The sequence below is a fragment of the Neodiprion fabricii genome, chromosome 1, assembly GCF_021155785.1.
Source record: "Neodiprion fabricii isolate iyNeoFabr1 chromosome 1, iyNeoFabr1.1, whole genome shotgun sequence".
NCBI classification, from domain to species: domain Eukaryota; kingdom Metazoa; phylum Arthropoda; class Insecta; order Hymenoptera; family Diprionidae; genus Neodiprion; species Neodiprion fabricii.
In genome coordinates this window covers 13248077-13269038 of record NC_060239.1, presented here as the reverse complement: position 1 = coordinate 13269038, position 20962 = coordinate 13248077, and the positions used below count along the sequence as shown (strand labels likewise).

The following is a 20962-nucleotide window of genomic DNA, read 5'->3' as shown; positions in this document are numbered from 1 at the left end:
CACCTATCCTGACCTATTTTTATTAACACATTTCGTTACTTCATGTTTGTTGATTCTTTTTTTTATTTATATATCCATATCGCTAATAATGTATCGTACTATAATTTGAAAATCTAGAATAGTATTTAACCACTTAGAGGCTACTAATTTTAAGTCAAACTCAATATGACGATGCGGTAAATTATTTTTCTTTTCACTGTGAGTTATTTTTATGTCATTAATTGATGAACAAATAATTTGGGTGCATGTTACAAGTTTTTTTTGTTCGTTTCAGACTAGTCGTCATCTTGAATTCGGCATGGGTCAGTTGTCCCAAACAAGCTACAGACGATTGACATGTTCTATTATGCGCCATATTTCTGATAAGCCTGATGGTTAACATCTGAATTCAGTTTTTGCTTATTTAACAAATTTGTTGCAGTATTTAGAAATGATTCCCATTTGCGAGACGAACAATGAGCAACATTCACAATGGTATTATCTACTCTTACCTATTCCCTTCCAATAATCCGACTAAAATATAGCTTCATATAGTTGTAATGCCCTTTAAAAAGCAGGAGGCTCCATACGAGTTACTTTTGGTGCTGTAGAAATTTAGTTGGAACAACAACTTCAGTTAACATGGATTTTAGGAGGTTCATCACTTTTGGCCAACATATAACAGTCACGTTTGAGACTGTCATCATGTATTATCTAACCATACAATGCATACACAAGTCTGGAGATATGGTTAAGGTCCACTTGTGCGTCAGCTTTCGTGTTTCGAAAGTATTTCATTGTTTGATTGATCACGTGCAGAAGCAAAAGCTTGGAAAATTTCTTATATCTATAGTGCTTTATCCAATGTGAAATCAAACAACATTTGCAAATCTGCAGATTGCATTATGTAAATCAGAGGGTGGTGAAATTTCGTAATTAGTGCTTCCGAATTTGTTCGTATGTGGTCCCTTTTTGTTTTAGGGCTAATTAAAAATATTTCGTTGCACCATTATTCCTGAAGCTGCACTAGGATTATTAATATTGCTCCATAGGAGCAACTGATGTACGCACGTATACATATAGGTCCACCCACAAACCTTCCGTCAGCTTTTTAAGATACCACTTTCGATTTACCTAAAATTTCAATATGTCATAGCTTATACGAGAAAGTCGTTGATCAGTTTTATGATTTTTTCGATTTTGACCTTTCGGCTTTCAATTTGTGTCCAAGAATTGGAGCATTTTTATACCTCGGTATATACTAACATATCCAAATATCAACCAAATCGAAATTCTTACGGTGAAAATCTGATTGAAGGTTCGTGGATCGGCCCATATGCAGTTGAATTTTTGAAGCTCAATTCTCAGTTTTAAGCTTCCGTGATGTTACCGTACCAGTTGAACTACGCGGATGTTTTTTTTTTGTCATTTTTATTAAAACATGGTGTACAATAGACGTTATGAAAATTCCCACGAAACTTTTTTTCGCCGTTAAACAAGTCCAAACATGTTCTGTTTGAAATATTGTTTTCGTTGTAAGCTGTCAGCCACTCGAATTACAGGTAATCTACGACATTGCAACCAGGTGTCACTTGTCGGTGAAACGAAACTGTGTCACGTCAAGGAACCTCCGTGGACCCTCATGTGCCTGTTCAGGTTTCCACTTTGACTGAACCTCAGCAGGCACAGCTTGCATTGGTATGGCTTTTCTCCAGAGTGAATTCGTAAATGTTTCGTCAGAGTGGAACTGTCGGAAAATGCTTTCTTGCAGAATCGACATCTGCAATGATGAATTGTTATTTACTACTTATATTTACTATTCTTACGATCACATTGTTTCATATTCTATTTCGTTCGTAATGACGGATATTTAAATAATTAGGGAAAAACTAGTTGCTTGTGTGTGCATCATAGTTCAAGTGTTTTGGACTATGATTGGCTAAAGTTATATTTTGAGGTAAGTTTATTTTTAAGAATTCAAAGTTGCATCGATAGTAGTCATCGCCTCATAGAGATAGATTTCGCAGTCCGTACATCGAGCTGAAGCCCTAATTAAAAAGAGAAAGCAACGGGGGGAGACTTCTCTGTTGCACGGTCGGAAGAGTGGGGAGCAGCCGCCGGCGGGGAAAACAAGAAGGTAAGTGGGGAGGTATACTTGTATGATTTATGTGTTCCCCGCCAAGTCATCGATTTAGGGTGTGTTCTGATATTCACTCGCGGTACTTTGAGCACCACGAATGCCGTTCCGATACATGCCGCAGTAAGCTTTCAGTTCGTTATCGTGATCATATGACGTCATTGTTTTCGTTGTTACTTCCTGCTGCGATTACTGCGGTTCGCGACGTGGGGCATTTTCTTTTGTCAAATATTAATGTACCCATATAATTTTCAGCAGCAGATTTGATTTTACACATGCAAATCTCAAACTTTCGTGAATACTGTAATGTACGTACACTTTTGTACAATGAATTTGAGACGGCTAATTTTTCACACTGGACAGTTAAGTTGGCAGCACAGGAAACGTACAGCGCCATAGTCGGCCGAGCGCGAAACATACTCAATCTCAATATACATAACGTAACTCATGACCGTCGAATCTAACCTCAGAATACCGCAGGGATAATGACTTATTGGATTGACACATATTCTACGGTTAATTTCCACGGTCATGGGTTATGTTACGTTTATTGAGATTGAGTTTGTTTCGCACTCGGCCGACTATGGCGCTGTACGTTTCTTGTGCTGCCAACTTAACTGTTGAGTGTCAAAAATTAGCCGTCTCAGATTCATTGTCCACAAGTGTACAAACAATTTTGGGCTCGGAGGTACTAACAACTACCGGGAGACAACGCTGCTTGACTTATGTCGTTCACTGAAGATTGCTGAAGACAGCTTACCACGGGTATCATTTTGAAGCAAGCAAAAAAGCATGACAGTCACGAGGGTAATGGCAGTACACTACATTCACCGACTCGCTAATGAGGGTTAGAATGTTACCTGAGTCGGTACGTTAGGAGATTTCTATATTTCGCCTGATACCGACAAGTTTCAAAACGCCCCATCTAATTGGCTGTCTTTAGCAATCTTGAGACGACACTTTCGGGATCATTCACATCTGATAATAAGGTGCAAGTGAGGTTTGCGAGGGTAGCCTTGAGCGCCTAGTCGAACATAAATTTTCATCTGAATATATTGAATTTGGTACTTATATTTGAATGCATCAAAAGTCAAGCCTAATATTTTAAGCTGAGAACTCATCTCTGTTTTAAGTACAAAATTTAGAATTTCTAAACTCTTATAAATACAGAACCGAATAAACAAACCGTATACTGTATATGTCGAAGATCTGTCGTACATACATCAGACATACATACATAAATCTGAAAATTCTGAAACGTCCTTTTATACTCATTGTAGAGCACTTACAACCAAACAGGGTTTCGGATTACTATTAAAGGAAGCTAATAAACAAACTGTCTTTATATCTTCTAACAATTAGAGATTGGCAATACATTCAGTAACGATCATTAATAGGTTCCCAGTGACTCACTACTTTTATGAAATCGAAACTGAAACGAACTTCTTTGTATAGAAATTTTACATATCTATGATGAACGCACTCGCTAGTTATTGGTACATGAAAATTAGAAATAAAAGTTGTTCTAGTTCTGATTCCAAAAAAATAGTGAGCTACTGGGAACCTATTAATGAACATTACTGTACATAAATATGTATATTGATTAGAATCAAAGTTGTCTTTTTTCACTACCTTATCGACAGAGCAACCAAGATCTTTCAAATTCCAGTCGATTATTGTCACAAGCGCACTTCCAATGGGTCTAAATAGAGGAAAATTCCATTTTATAACGCTGTTTGGGTGTAATCCTAAAAGTCATTTGCAGGACATTCAGCTGGTTGAATATGAGCATAGCAACCTCTCAAATGTAGTCTGTCGTGTACACTATGCAGTTGATTAATCGGTGACATTTTATTGTACATACGCAGTGATGATGTGCTTTACCTGTAAGGTCGTTCTCCAGAGTGGGTTCTCATGTGAGTGGTTACGGAGCTGCTTTGTGAAAATCTTCTGTCGCAGACTGGGCATCGGAATGGTTTTTCACCAGAATGTGTTCTTGCGTGAGCCGTCAAATTCGCAGCTTGGCTAAATGCTTTTGAGCATGCGTGACACCTTCGTAAGAATTCAACATGCTGGGTTATTAGTTGCCAGAATAATTTACATGTTCTTGATTAATAATTGCAGAGTGTTTCAAATTTTTACTATGGTGATATTTTCCCCTGCAAATTGATCTGCATAACGCTGCCTGAAGAGATATTCAGAGGAATTCTTTGCACATATTTTAATTTCCTTGATGTTTAAAAAAAAAACGTCGAATATTTACGGTGTGACTGAATAACCATTTTTTTTTTTTTTTTGCAGAAAACATTGAATCAAACGAACGAGATACCTTTGAAACCTTTTGATTATGTTTAACAATAAGTTTGATTATGTACATTTCTGATTTTCTTATTTATTATTTTAACCTTCTTGGAAATTGAAATGAAAATCGAGAGCAATTCATGAAACAAAAGTCTTTTTCACGAAAAAACTAGATGTAGGTGAAAAATTAAAAAATTTCCAAAACAACCATTTAGACATTTAGATGGCGAGACACGCAGTATATAACTGACAATGAGAATTCCTGAAATGTGGTTAAAAATAAGCGAAACAAAGATTCTGAAGTACTGCAAAACTTGAAATAAATAAAAATACGATCAATCTTGATGGCATTTGTAAAATTATATGAAGAATTACAAAGTAATGTCCAATTACTCAACCCGTTCTAGACTAAATCATAGAAAAGGATCCTGAAAATCTAAAGATTTTCGCGCCAACACGTATTTTAGAAAAAATCAACAATAGCCGTGTGAATAGATGTGTTTTTTACAAAATCTGTAAAGTTTTTCAGAAAAAAATTTCACCACAGTATAAGCAGTTGAGCAAGGCTATGGTTAGTGGTATCTTTTACAATCATAGTTGATAAACTCGGTTATATTATTATTAATGATCATTAATAAGTAAGAAGGGATTGAAAGTTGTAAAATTCCACTCTACTACAGTATCCTAGTATACATTCTACGGATTCGCCGTTGAATGGAAAGAAGTTTAGTTCAAACAGTCGAGGTTGCCCTTTACAATATTTCAGGAATTTCAAGACGTCACCACCAAAAAGAAAAGTACGTAGGTTTACATATCAAATAATATTCACATTATCTAAAATATAATAGGGTTGAGTGTAGTCAAATTTTCAGTTACAGTCATGGGACAAATCATTTATATAATCATCTTGTTATGGCCACCCTCATTGTTGCGACTTGTACAACAGTTGCAACGGTTATTTAAATTAACTTATCATCGTTTTATAATCTCCACAATAATTTTTCGCGTCGTTGAGAGCATCTCAGTTTTTTAACTTCTCGAAGTCATTGTAATACAAATTGTTTTAAACGATTATGATAACAAAATGTTAACAAATATCGACTAAGCAGAATTTTTTCTCGTATGTTTAAATTTCTAGAAATTACCGTTTGATTAATTACGAAAAATTTGCTAATGCTAAAATCGGAGTGGTGTAAAAAAAATTGTTTCCAACAATTTTTAAAATTTTTCGAAGTGAATTTTCAGATAGTTTTTTCGAGATGGCAATTTTCAAAAAATGGATTACCAATATTTATACCGTTCATTTATAACAACAATGTTATTCATATTTTCTGAGATATTCTAAAACTATTTCCATTCAAAATACCTGTTCAATTGGCTCAAATACCCAATTACTTACGTATAAAATAGAGGAAAAAATTACCTAAATGGTTTTTCGCCGGAATGCGTTCTGAGGTGCGTTTTTAGAGTGCTCGGTCTCGCGTACGTTTTGCCGCAGATCCTGCACAAGTTGGGTCGTCCATTGTCGTCAGTGGTGACGCCACCCCCGATGCAAAGGGCGTGTTCGGACGTAGGAAGTCGAGGGTGGTGCGGGTGGTTACCAATCAGCGGCGCCGGTTGGTTCACCCTCGCTTGAACCTCGACGGGATTGTATTGCTGGGCGGGGCTGAGTAGGGGCTCAACACCCCATGCAGTGGGATAACTCTGGTCGTACCTGTAACGCAAATGCCGAAGGGCAAGGGCTGAACAATCGAAGTACAGATATCGAAACGGCGAAAGGGCACCCGTTATGCCGTTAATTATTGTTACGATTCAATGGAGGATAAAGGGGTGATAAATGGAAAAATATGGTGTTCAGACAATCCTGAGAAATTTGGGAAGGTAACGTCACTGACATACTTCTGAGATTATTGAGAATTTCTTCATAGAATTTGTCATAAAAACTCAACGTTGGTTGAATATTTTTATCGCATTTTCACAAAGTCTGTTTTTCGAGAGACTACAATGTCGAGAATCTGTGCCGGGAGATTTGGAATACAAATGTTTTTGAATCAGCATTTTTCGGATGATCGATTATGGCAAATATTTGTTTTATTCCAATATGTCTCGTGCTAAACTTCTCCCATACCAATCCATCTGTATAATAAGTCAAAGATTATTCATTAATTTTTCTTGCTGTACAATTTTCATCACATTTTCAACGTTGATATAATAAGTTCTTGATATTTTTCTACAAATATCAAATACTCTCAGTCATTTACTTACTATACTTTATAGTTCCCTGATAATTTTTCTTCACTCTATACCTATGTTAAGTAATAGTTACCCTAATCGATAATATTCCCACATATGATTACATCAGTCTATACACATCTCCAACTGTTACGTATTGATCACATATTATATTATTTATTATTTTTCTTGTGTCTTATTCATATCACCTCATGTAAGTGATGTAAGCGGTGTAATTGAAATTGTGATGAATTTCTGCAGTGTTTAGAATTTAGCAGTTAAAAGTCCATTCTCTTCCACAATTCTTACCGTAATTTTCTTTTGTTTAATCTTCGTGTGATTTGTTCCGACAATTTTTTTTAGCAATTTTTAAGATCAGATTTCCGTTGTAGCAATTTCACTAAAAATTGATTTTTCGAACTTGTTTTGATAATACTCAGTCATCCCTAGTCCAGTCAAAATACAGAGAAGAAAAGGCTTATTTATATAGATAGGATTGCAGCATCAGCGTGATTTAACACTTAAATTGTTAGCAAAATCTACAGAACAACATATCCAAAATCTGCAATAATCTGTGATTGTTGAGCAGTTTTTTTTTGCAATCAAAGGGTGAGTGAAAAAATTCGTCATTTCTGGAATCAAGCAGCATAGGAAATTCTGTCTTCTCGTCGAATTTGTTGAGTGCAAAAAGTTCTTCAAAAAATCTACGTGTCAAATTTCCCGTATCTTCGAATGTCCTGAAATAACAGCACCGAAAGTGTTATTGTACAGCATTTTCTGTATCTCACAACAAATTTATTTGATCGACATCCACCAGATCCGGCTGCTAATTTCAATTTCACCTATTTCATTGTTCCTTTCAATTTATTTATCTTTCTATTTCTAACTGCGACTCATTTTTAAACGAAAAAACAGAAAACGGAAAGTCCTCAAAATAAAAAAAAACTGATGACACGTTGAGAAATGGTTAGTGAATTTTCGTGATTTTGGTTTCAATCGACATGCCTTTTCTGAGTTCACGATTCGAGCTCATTAAAATTTCAATATCATCGGTCGAGCAATTTTTGATTAGTTCAAATAAAAAAATTAATGAAAAATAAAATTTTTCAATTTTTTACAATTTATGAGCTCAAAACGTATCCGAGTGGAAAGGTCTTGTGTCAGCCTATTAAGGTCACCGAATTTAACCGTTAGTTTTTTTGCAACTTTTTCAAAAAAATGTTGACCAATAAGTCGCAATGATATCAACGTTTCTTCTGTTTTGATCACATGAATCATACAGCAAGTTGTTTGCTCACGAGCAATCTTGGAATGAAACCGAATAACCGTTGATCCCATTGCGTCACCATCATTGTTTAACCAATATTTCGAGTGCAACGTCTTTCGTCACTCAATAAGCATTACCTACACCAGATGTGGCCAAGTATCGTTATTCCGGAGTTGACTACCAAATTAGGGTACCTACGGAATAACTAAGTATTCCAATCAAAACTAGAAGATTACAGGGATGGTGTACCAATGGTAAAAAATATCTCTATGGCTCAGGCATATTTTACTTGACTCAAGAACCGTACATTTGGCTCTACAATTTCAGATATGGAGCTGCTCATAAACTACGTGGCTCCTATTTTAGACATTTTCGAACCGCCCTCCCCTCATGTAGTCTATCGCGTATATTTACCAGACCCTCCCTACTCCCCAGAAATAGCCATGTATTTAAAAACAAAATTTGTATACATCGAGAATTTATTAAACAAGTAAATTTTGTAAAACTTTTATTAATTCAAGCCATCCGAAAGAACAAATGGCGATACTAGCCATACATGCAAATCATTAATATCAGCCCGAAAAGAATTGTTCGCAGCTTTTCCGTGATAATCAAGCTTGTCAGTTTCAAACAAAAGATAATTTTGTTCGTAGAAAAATGAAATAGAATGCATGAAAATTATAAAAGCACGGATCGCGGACTATGATCCTACCCCAATGTAACATAGCGTACTTTTTCATCAAACCCCACCCCTTAAACTAGCCACGTGATTTATGAAAGGCCGTATATGGGATAAATTGACCGTACATGCAATTCTGTCGAAATGTTTTCTTGATTGAAATGAAGTTATGCAGTAGAATCGCATAACGGTCACTGGATGAAATTTGCCCCAGTTCCAAAAAAGTGATATCCTGCTCCAACAATGTGTTCTAAAAGTCTAAAAAAAAAATATATGTATCGTTTAAAGATCGTAGAAAAAGTTTTCTCTGTTTTCTCTGTTGGAAAAACCAAATTTCACGTTAAAGATGGTCCTTTGTCAAAGATATTAGAGGAACTAAAATTCCTCAAGACCAGGTGATTATATCGTTAGATGTATCTTCTCTATATACCAATATACCTACTAATTTAGCAATAGCGATCATTAAGAAGAACTGGGCTCTGGTAGCCAAACACATAGCCATTCCTAAGATGGAATTTGTAAAAGCGGTTGAGATTTCTGTGAACTCAACTTATTTTATGCATAATAACAGTTTTTACCAACAAATCTATGGAGTAGCTATGGGTTCACCAATTAGTCCAAGTGGAGCTAATTTAGTAATGGAAAAACTAGAACAGACAGTAACCAATGCGCTTCCTTTTGAATTGATTTTTTACAAAAGATGCGTAGGTGATATAATAACATGTGTTCATAAAGATGACATTCAGCAATTACTAAATATATTTAATCAGTATCATCCACGCATCAAATTCATCTATGAAATAGAAGCAAGCAATAGAATTAGCTTTCTAGACACATGGATCATTAATTGCAACGGAATAGTGTTGATGGACTGGTATCAGAAAGAAACATAGTTTGCCAGATATATTAACTTTCATTCGCAACATCATTGAAATTGTCATTATAAATTGGCATAGATTGTTATGTAAACAATTAGGCCAGTACACTAACAAATATGTAAACAGTTGTGTGACTTTCAAAGATTGTTGTTAAAATGAATATTAAGAGAACGGTTCGATTAGTAAAGTTAGATTGGTACTCACTTCCTTCTCGAACACCATGCAACAAACATCGCAAGTGTTAAGGAATGTCGAGTTATGTAAGTGTTAAATAATTCAATCTTCCATAGTAGTTTTAATAATAAGATCAAATATTAAACGTTGGCATTTATGTACAGTTTTAAATTTGAAAATACTAAAAAGCATTTAGATACAGTATACATTAACAATTATTTAGCAGCTGTGCAATGTTTTTAACGTGACAGTTAGTGATCAAATGTAATTCATCTAACAATTTGTGATTTTTTTTTATATTACAGAAACCTGATGATGGTAGGCGGGGCCTGTTGAAACGTCGTTTAAAAATATAAATGATAACTAAAAGTGCATTATTCTATCCCAGATCGTCACCCAACGAAATCAAATCGGTATTCACTACGATTCTATCGACAGTTTATTAAATCTTAGAAAATGAAACAGTCTGCCATAACGGAAGGTAAAGCATGAATCCGACATTTGCCTTACGCAAAGACAAGGAGTAAAAGATTCTGGGATACGATTGCAAAGAAAGATTATATAAGTGGATTCGGTCTCTATTCGTTTTCATGTGCTATCATACACTCATTGTCAGTGGTACACAATTGTATTTTATATCCTTTCAGTAATAGGACTTCTGCACAAACAGTTGGCAAAATGAATTGAGGTGGTTCTTACGAACAGAAACGTCAAAACTCACCCTGGGTGCATGTTCATGTTCATGGTCATATTCATCGATACGTTAACGGACATCGCCGGTCCAGACCCGTAATGGGATGAAGGTACCGGAGGACCCAAATTCTGGGTATAGTCCTGGGAATAGTGATGAGGTGGTCCTCCAGCGTAATAACCACCGGTTGGGCTTCCGGGGTGCACCACTGCATGCTTCAACGATAACAGAACGTCGGCAACACCTTCCCCGTTTCCTGTTCCAGGCCTGGGCATACAATCCCCTCTGGGACAGCCCCAGCTAAGAAGAGAAATTATGCGATGTACCTACCCATGGACTTGACTCTTTAATTCACGCTGGAGCGCTGAGCGTCCCACTTTTTTTTTTTTATTTGGCAGCTTTTTATTTATTAAACTACTTTTTCCGTAAGAACTCTCGAGTTTTTTGGTTCCGCATGGCCCCCGAAATATTTTTCTAAGTAAAAAAAAAATATAAATTTTATTTATTTATTTCTTGCAAAAATAGCACATGTTAACAAATCGTCGAGATTCGTATTTTTCCATGAAAAAAGCGTTTTCTGATAATCCACCATGAAAATCCGGATGCCAACTTTTACACGAACTTAATAGCACACCAAAAAAATTTACAGAATTAAAAAAAAAAAATGTTCTTGTTATTTTTGTGTCCGCCATATTGAAACCACCGTTTTGAACGTACCAATTTGGAGTTCGGTTTTGTGATCAGTCGCCCCAAAAGCCACGTAATATAAAGTTTTATCAAAATCGATTAACTTTTTGAATTTACGTCCGCCATATTGGATCCGCCATTTTGAATTTTCAAATTTCGAGATTAGATTTATGGTCAGCGACCCGAAAAGCCCGTTCATGCAAAATTTCAAGTGACTCGCATGTAAAGAAAAATGTATGCATGAAAGGGTTTATATACCGGGTACCTGTGAAAGTTTTGTACGCGCGTATCTATTTTATCCACTGCCGTGATAACGGTGAGAAACTATATTACACTGAGTGCGGTAACTCAAGATAAAAATTGGTATCTTCTGACACCTTGGTTTTTCCACCACGCCCGATTAGACGTGATAAACAATGATCAAGCACCTCCCGGGAAAAATTTTGAATCACGGTGAATTGTCTTTGGTTTACAGAGAAAATCTACTCGTCGAATAAAAAAAATTCCGAGATCTTGTGCGGAGAAGAATTTGTCGGCACCAGGTTCATGCGATTGAGTTAACGGTCTCCGTGCGCGAGGTGTTGAAATATAATATTACGTTTGTTCAGTGGAGCGTGCGTGCGCCCTGGATCACATCAAAAAGTTAAGGAGTTTGGAATTTCCAGTTGACCTCCCTAACTTCTTTTATTCACGCTGATCACCTTTTTCCGGTGGATAACATGTCGAAGCCCGTCACTTTTAAGATTGAGGAAAAATCGAAGACTTCACCTCGATATCAATGCAGATTAAGTGCATGTATAAATATCGGAAAAAGAAAATGTTCTTTCTGATCTTAGAAAAAGACTTACTTGTAAGTGGTGGAACATGGACTGAAGAGTCCTGGTGGCAACGGATCCAAGTCCAAGGGTGGTAGTGGGAAGCCCGCCATGTCATCGACCCAAAAACTGGCTCCAAACTCACTCACGACTTGATTTTGTCCCGAGTTATGCAGTTGCTGATTATGCGGATCTTGGATGTTATCCGTTGAATTTTGGAGATCCTGCAAGGTCCCCTGCAACGCGCCTAAGGCTTCGTCATTTTGATTTTCGCCAAGCGTGTCTTCGTTCGACAAAACGCCAAGAGGTCCGCTGCAGAGACTCGATGGGATTGTTGCTTCGATACTGCTCACCGATGCTAAGTGTTGGGATCAAACGGAATTGAAAACGTTATCAAATATTTGCCGATCGAGTGCTTATGCAAAATTCTTTTCACGCCCAAAAAGTAAACGATTATTTGCGCTCAATCTCGTTGCATTACAGCGAGGGTAACAAATCTTTAACAGATACTTGAAATTATATTTGTAACTTTATCAGCACAAGTTTTTGCACGAAGAACTGGCTCAACTATGGGCGATATTTTTTCCTCGAACTTAGTGAACAGTCAAGATATTTCATCCAAAATATTCGAAAGAAAACCTTATGGACAATGTTGATGACTCAGAATGTTTATGAATCATGCATAAGAAAACGCGAACGTAAAATGTAATTAAATATCGAGAGCTATCAGAATTTTTCGAGAAAAGTCAGTATTTTTGAACCGATAACGTGGAAATTTGAATGTAAGTAGAATATCTAACCGATCCACGGTCAATTAAAAATTGTAAATTTTTTAAGAACAATTACAAAAGAATTGTCTGAATTACCGGATTCATCGTTTCCCAGTTTAAACATGTCACCGGAGTAGGCTTTTGGTAGCTTCACGTTACAAGAAAAATACGTCGAGTGTTATACTTGATCTTGAATTGCAGTAGCGTCCAGGCTACACGTCCGGGCGTTTAAGTAATAAAAAGTACTACGTTTAGAATTACACTAATCATAACAAAGTGCTGGGGTAGGATTCGCGCGAGCTGATATCCAAGAATATGATCATTTTTTTCTCAATTCTAGGAAATTTTAGGCAAATGTATTTAAACTTTCAGTATGATATTAATTGTTGGGAAAAATATGACTGTAAAAATTGAGGATCCAAGTGTAGCTTGCGGTCTCTTATTTCATAGCTCGAGGTAATTTAAGGAAGTTGTAATTGATAAAACAGACATGTAACACTTACACAAAACTGTTCGATTACTGTAAGTATTCGTGTTTCTGTTGTTGTTTTTTGTAACGATATTTCTTGATACATCCACAAATTTCAATTTGAAATTGATTTGTATTAATACAAGTCAATATATGCAAGCCGTATCTAGCATGTTTTACGATTTATAATAATATTTTAAGATATTTAATATATTTCAATATATGCTGCATCGAAACAACCGCCACGACTTTTTCATCAACCGTTCATCACAGATACTTATAATAATTTGTAATATTCACCTCAAGTTTCACATTATGTGATCCTTTTCGAAACTACAAAATAATATTATAGCGTTAGGGTGATATGATTGATTAGGTATCGATAATTCTTTCTTCCTGAGAACTAATGCCACGAGATAGATTATTCAACTACCGACGGTATCGTGTACTACGAAATTTCACTTTTTAACACCCCTAATACACCTGGGTTATGGAGTAACTTCGCGAAAAGCATTTCTGGGAGTGAATTTTTGTTCCTCGATCATGGGCACTGTATGGGACTGAACGTATATCAGTAGTACGACATATGCGGCTAGGTAACTATTAATTTTAGATATTTTAACATTACGGCTTGTACTGCGGTACGGTAAAATATGTCGATCGAACGGTAATAGAATCGACCACGAGCTCACCTGTGCCAAGTGTATAGGGCGACTCGGAGGTGTTCGCCGAATGATGGTTCTGCAGAAACTCCATCTCTGCAAATTTTCAGGTTCCAGCCTCCCTTGGAAACGTATCCGTACCCCGTCCCTCACCCCCTCTAACGCCGCATCCGCCACCACCTCTTCGTCCTCCTCTTTCTCTTCTGATATGCCGCCCTCCGCTGTACAGATATGAACCGACCCTCCGGTTGCCCTGACAACGACATATTGTGTCATAACTTCTACCTGGGGATTCAATTTCATTGAAAATATCGATATGTTTTACTACGTTTTTATACAACGACTGGCTTTCGAACTCCCACGCTCAATATTTGCCATGTATTGTACTCCTGTATACTTGCTATACCGATTGAAAATCTTTAATGTTCAAACTATTTCACGGTAATCGGTCGTAAATGTATTCTCCTTTAGAAGAGAGGGGTCAAAACTTAGAAGGGTCAATATTTTGAATGGCTGATGTATCGAAATTTCAAACATGCGAAAATAATGTAACGAAAGATGATTCGACTAAAATGATCACCACGTGACTTTTAGTTTTGGATAATATCGTGATATCGATGCATATCTGACGGTTTGAAATATTTATTTGATTACAAACAGTTCTCAATATAATGCAGTGTTTGTATTTTTTTTTTTTCAAGATTTGTCTTTACATTAAATTTGATCTATTGCCAGCAGATCTTTAACGTAATAACCTTGCAATGTTAACTCTGTTATAGAATCGTCATTAATGCTGGTACAGGCATTGTGAGCCCATCTCAAACATCTACTGCACCAGGCAGAGCATATTTCATTTTAATATTAGTTACAAATAAGTTTTGTTATATTTAGCACCCGTCTGCACGTATAAACTTGATTTCTTTCACTTTGTAAAATTAGCTATTTATCTCGATCGCAACGGATAAACTACGCAAAACTACAATGATGAATATAATTTCAAACTTGATTGGCTCTTATCTTGTCGCGTTTACTTAACTCTAAGAAATAATTTAGTTTTACCAGAGTCGAAAAAATCTTATTTGCCTCAAAAAAAAAATTGCTTATTACTTCTAAGAATCAGTACGTAATTTTCTCGAATAGAAAAGATCAGTTTTACTACTTTCATTGAAACGAATTCATTAGAATGGTGGTAAAGAAAAAACATTACAGATACCGTTGTGTGAAATAATTTTATAATACCGAAGAAAGTGTGATCGAGTGGTAGAATTCATTGAGTGCTTTCATAGAAGTAATGAGATGAGATTTCTTCACGTTAAATAAAGATATTTCGAGTCAGCTGAAATCGAATTATTTCGTAGAATCAAAATTAACACGGTTACTAAATTTTTCGTCTCACGATCAGTGTTACGTGGTCAACGAGTCTATGCATTAATGTCGTAGAAAAATCTGTGCATACAAATTCACTATTGGCTGTGTTGACGAGCTATTCTGCACCAGAATTTGTCCGACGCGTTGTAAGATCCACAAATTATCCAATTATCGTTTGTCATGCGTCGTATCGCGGCTCCCTTCTTCTAGGAGGATGCTGCGCTCGAAGGACTCACATGTGGCAGGTACGGCTACCTTGCGGAGTTATCCGTTTATGAATGAATGAATCACGTGTGCGTGTATGTAGAACGTAGGTATAGATGTACCTTTATGGCTTGGAAGACCCGCCGGTCTCTTCTCAGGGCTTCTGGAAACCTCCCAGATATTTCCATTCATGGATTTTGAACCATGTGCATCTTTTCCCGCGAGTCGTAACACTGACTCGGATACGCTCGATTACTCGAGTTATCAGCTTCCGCGCGCTCTATCTCCACTTTGAAAACTCGCCACCCTTGCAATGTTCACGTAACAATATGCGAGGAACTGCAGATGGACAGGGAAAAAACAAAGCGAATCAACCGAACTTTACCGAACATTAAATTGATGCAAAAATAGACGTCTACACGTGTTGTCAAGTGTATCATTTCACTTGCTGTATCAGATTGGACGGTAAGTTTTGAGTTCACGTATATTTTACAATCACAAAAAATGTCATCCACTGAAAGCCTCATACGTAATACTTGCTTCGTGTTAATATTAACATTCGGTGGCTACGAATAATTTTCGGAAACTAGATATTTCCACAGATGTTCTTGCATATTTTATATTTTTTAACACTGCTCATCACTAGAAGTAACCGTTGAAGAGCGTATTATAAAAATACTTTCATGTTACTGTGATATTTGGTTATTCTTCCTGTTCATGTACGATGTTGAGTTCCTTCGAGTTTTCATAACCTTTTAACGTCGGAGTAATCACTTAATCACAACACTTATCACGACCTACCCGTCAAACGAAGTTTCATCCCATCTTCCATCGACGTGACCGCCTTTAAAGTTAGATCATTTCACCGAATTTTCCGCAAAGTACGATTGATAATGAATCTTTTGCCCGGTTGTACTTTTCAGCAACGAATGGTCAAACTGTCTGTAGCCAAACCCGTCGATCTTCAGAATTAACGTATGTTTGAAAAGTTTAACACGGACAACGGTGTCTATTTTGAAATACAATTTCCCGACACACAGTTATCACCCTCCATGATCGTCCGAAAATTTTCAAATGTTCAGAAGACAAGCTCGCGAAAGTTAACACTCGGGTTTAAAAGTCTGGCAATTTCCCGAAGAAAGTTCATCGCCACTCATCTTAGGGACACAACTAGGTGCTACTGTCATGCTGGCATGATAGACTGACAGTGTGTCTTTGCCAACTACCCACCCCCACCCGACACACTGACAGACGAACCAAGCGACGAACCAACCACCCCACTACAAGCCCCGTGTCATATGTTCCCGTCTCCATCTCCTTCGTCCGTCCACACACGTGTCCTCGGCTCTCGTTCTCTTGGTATCCTACTCCTTCTCCTCTTCCCCATGCCTCCTCCTCCACCTCATCTCCCTTTCACCCCTTCACTACAACCTTAGCTTCTTTTGCCTGCGTGTGCGTAAAAGTGTTGCAGGCTGACACGAGATACTAATCGGCCATTCAGCGATCAGCGATCGAACCGCTCACTCACCGATCCATGCAAGATCGGATATTGTTTACTTTATACTTTAGACACCACCTAGGTGGTCCTGCACCCTGATACCCCGCTCGAAAGATCACTGGCTTGTAATGCCTTCCCTTACCGAGGTGAAACGTCTGGTTCGTTTGGCTATTCGAAAAGTGATCCAACTTTTTTCCCATTCTCATTTCGATGTGAATCGTTCGAAAAATTCATATCCACGCCGAATCATGCGGTCAACGAGTAAGGGTGAATGGACCAAATCTCTGATTACACAACGGCCGTACGTATTTCAGATAAAAATCTTCATACTTCATTCACCAAAACTCGTTTTACCTATATAATATACATACTCTCACGCCCATCCAATTCGATAATAAATTACAACCTTGAGCCATGTCGTAGAATATTGAGAATCGAAATAACTCATCGGCCGGAATATCATCGATCCTGTAACTATCGATATTCCACAACCGACTGAAGTAAGGTGCAACGATTTACGAAAGGCAAACATTACGCGTTTCATGTGAGACTACAAATTTTGTCGTAGGTATAAAAATATGAATGACGTGACTGCGACCGCGCTTGGGCAAAACGTTCCCGAGCCATTGCTTGCTGCTTTAAACCTGATTAACTCTGCACGTAGCCGGCTATTTCTGCTTCCATCCTTGCTGAATATTGGATATCGGCCCAGGGCTCAGGGCTCAGAGCAAAGGGGATGGTAGGGACCGGAGCTGACACCTGACTGTAGTTCCGATGCCAACAGGAAGAGGAAGTCAGCCACACCGTGCCTTTTCTACACGCCAGTCAACTGGTTCTAACTGGTGGCTAGGCTATATCCAACGAATGAGGATCAAATTCTTAATTCGGATCCGATACCGCCGACGTCCCTGCCAAGGTATTGGCTTACAACTTCCAACCGATTGGACCTTTGGTATTCACGTAGAAAACCACTATATGCCATTGTATTCTGTTGTATGTATACGTCCCGTATGTATCGTATACTATACACATTTTTTTAACAACGTTTACATCGCCACTGTGTATATATATATAATGTAACAATTTAACGGCTTTAAGGCTTTGATAGTTTTGTAGCAAATGTTCCCATGCGCTGGATCATCCGGTCGGAAATTGTTTTACAAAAAAATAAGGAATAATTGTTATCCACCCTCGGTTTGTCTGCTGTGCTCAATATTCGTTCAATATGCAGGTCTCCGATTCTCTGTTACGTTGGCGAACAATTACGTTAATCTGACTGCCGATTGATTTGCAAGGTGAACGCCCTTCTTTTTCCGAAACAACTACATCACTCATTCGACAAATTTGGTTTTTGGAACATTTTATTTTGCCAGCTGAAACCTTCTTTCGTTACCATTCAAATTAGAACGAACGGTTGTATTTCTAGTGGACACCATTATAGTCGACGTTTTTTCAGGTATTTGTGTGTTATAGTAGCATTATTGAATTCATATCAATCAAATCGCGTCGTTTTATGCTTTTTCTACAGAATTTCGTTCTTAACAGGCTTAAGGCAATGTGATCAAATAAAATATTATCTTCGTCCCCCGTAAAAACACTTTTGTTAATCCAAGCTATCCTTTCCTTCGTTGTATAGTTTCCGCGAGTCGTGAAGCAAATGTACGTACCAAAATTTGATAAAATCATCACGTTTCTTTTTACTTTACGGAATTTTAATACGTCTTCATTTTATAACTCTCAGAGTTCAGTCCTGACCTGAAGCATTGCATGTAGTTCCTGCGAAAACTAAATATCAGAATACAACGTGCTTTCCAATCAAATAAATTTTGGGAACGATTTCAAAGTTATCGCCATGTAGTACGCGAAAAGTTCTAAGAAACGTTGTTTCGAGTCGAAAGAGTGTACAATGAATTACTATTTTAAAAATTTCGAAGCTTACGATCAAGATAAAACTAGGATATTACAGCCGTATAATCGCTGATGACACCGGCCAACGTACGATTTGAGTGCTTGGTTGTGAGTGGTCCGTTGTAAAGAGGAACCCGTTATTGGGGGTGTCCGTTAAGAAAAGTTTCACTATATAAAAAAGGTATAACTAGATTTAGTTGTAAACTTATTGTAGGCAATAGTTTCATTAAAGTAAGATTTTTTATTACAAGACATTATGTCGTATATTTACACTTATCAAACTTGGATTGAAAAATCAATAGCGAAACGATAACGACCCCTTCGACGAACAGCTTATGTTCGAACGCTTGTTTTCTGATTTATACATAAAACAGATATTGTATTAAACCTAACAATTCTTATTCAGGAGAGCAAAATGGGTAAAAATATGGAAACATGAAAAACTCGAAGGGCGACAATATCAAATTTTTAAAGAAGCGAAAACTCAATTTGTAGAATTTAAAAATGTTGAAATTCGAAGTACGGAGAAGCAAAAGATCGGAAAGGTCAGACCACAGAATGCCAAACTGTAGAATCGTCAGAATTTCTCTCAATAACATAGAATCTTATACATATTCTCGATTTTACTGTTCCATGTTCTGACCTTTCTATATTTTGTCTTTCTATATTTTCAATATTCTGTGCTTGAAACTTCCCCCATTTTTAAATTGTACGAATAAGATTCTCGCACCTGAGAAAATTGAATATTCCGGTCCTTTTATCAATCGGCAATTCTAGTTTTTCACCCCAACCCGACAAAACTAGGCAATAACTTCGTCGATCCCGTCCCCCGCATCCGCTGTGGCGACAGGGCTGAATAGAATGGAAAAATTCGCTTGCCGCAGATGTACTTACACAACGGATACTTAAAGGGCGTCGGCCCACCTGTGTTTGTCCGCACCTGAAATCAAAGTGGGACTTTCGAACACCCCTTCGGCCCTAGGTTTGGGCAGTTTCCCCTTTTCATTCATCCACGCTGGTATAGAATTGCGTAATAAGACCGGCAAACACTGTCTTGCGATAGGACCAAGTACCTGTATCTGTATAATGTACCATCACAGAGCAGCTTCATAGGGTCGGCTCACAGTCAGTTGTGGTGAATTTCGGGGTCGATTTAAACCGGACGCATTGTACGTGTTCATCGTGCCTTCGACCGGCGATTAGGAATATGTGTACGGATAGTATTTTGTCCTGAATGATTGGCTAGGGAGAAAAGATGACAGCTCTCATATTGTCTGTGGTAAGGGACGTAGTTCTGAGCTCACGTTAAGTGATTGGCCGGAATAGATAATCCGCACACGTGCTAAACCGTGATTCTATCGAATAGAGATGTTACGGAATAGTCCTATTGCTAACCTTCCCCACCTCCCACGGGTTTTAATTACATTTTCAGACTCCCTCGTAGATAATCTTTGTTCTTGTACTGTACGCTTGCATTCAACCTATCTACTCAACTTCAATTTTCCAAACACTCCCAGCAGTAATGCCAACTTTTTTCGTGTACCAACCTGTATGCTGGGGTTCGTGTACGATAGTTTCGGACTATATTCGCTGTAGTATCGATATTTCATATCGATATGTAGCGTGCGCTGCAATATCGATATTTCATATCGATATGTATTGCGCTCTTCAATATTGATACTATCAATATATTGCTGCTCAAATATCGATGTACAAAATAACGATAAATACTTTAGTGTTAGAATTATTTATTTTCTTCAACATTTTAACGTACAGAATATTTATTATAATTATCTAAGTAGAATACATAATAACTGCATGGTTACGATGCAGTTATACATTTAACTTACAACGATACACTTAAGGTAGAAAACTGCATTTAATATTAGTATTTCAGGTTTTTCTAAATCGAATTATTTTCAGTTTATTGTTGGACAGTTATCAGTAAATATCGATGGATATCGGCTAACACTAGTGTACGAGAACGACTTAATTAATTTTCACCAACATTTATCGCTACGAGGTGAAATTGAAGCTCACCTTGCTGAACTAATTGTAAGTGTACAGTTATTTCGAAAAATAGCAAGGGGAATTAATCATTTCAGTGTTACTAGAATCAGCCCACGCTGACAATAAATTTTCATAATGATCAGAAATTTTGAAGTCGCCAGAAAAAAAAAAAATGGTCATTTGGAATAACTATTATTAAACGAATATCTTTGCAGAACGACATTTTCGGTGGA

The 20962-nt window shown here is 37.2% G+C and overlaps 2 protein-coding genes and 1 long non-coding RNA gene across 4 annotated transcripts in view; 2 read left to right on the top strand and 1 right to left on the bottom strand.

Annotated features, from left to right (window-relative positions):
• The window catches only part of LOC124183622 (C-terminal-binding protein), a 45121-nt gene extending 43673 nt beyond the window's left edge, over nucleotides 1–1448 (top strand). The window contains exon 9 of the mRNA XM_046572394.1: nucleotides 275–1448. Within this exon, the coding sequence (XP_046428350.1) occupies nucleotides 275–279 (5 nt within the window). The 3' untranslated portion in view covers nucleotides 280–1448. The remainder of the gene's footprint in view (nucleotides 1–274) is intronic.
• LOC124183663 (protein glass-like) lies at nucleotides 1325–16517 on the bottom strand. 2 transcript variants are annotated; one of them, XM_046572424.1, is made up of 7 exons: nucleotides 15198–16517; nucleotides 13772–13994; nucleotides 11874–12198; nucleotides 10369–10638; nucleotides 5841–6131; nucleotides 4001–4168; nucleotides 1325–1759 (listed from the first exon to the last, which is right to left on the bottom strand). In XM_046572424.1, exons 2-7 carry the CDS (start codon nucleotides 13833–13835, stop codon nucleotides 1594–1596), a joined length of 1284 nt encoding a protein of 427 aa, XP_046428380.1. In that variant the 5' UTR covers nucleotides 13836–13994; nucleotides 15198–16517; the 3' UTR covers nucleotides 1325–1593. The 2 variants fall into 2 exon arrangements, with proteins under 2 accessions (XP_046428380.1, XP_046428387.1); XM_046572431.1 differs by having other exon boundaries at nucleotides 15436–16517.
• LOC124183676 lies at nucleotides 9605–10460 on the top strand. The gene is made up of 3 exons (XR_006871025.1): nucleotides 9605–9733; nucleotides 9953–10128; nucleotides 10295–10460. It is a non-coding gene; the product is annotated as an uncharacterized LOC124183676 (long non-coding RNA).
• Nucleotides 16518–20962: the final 4445 nt, after the last annotated feature.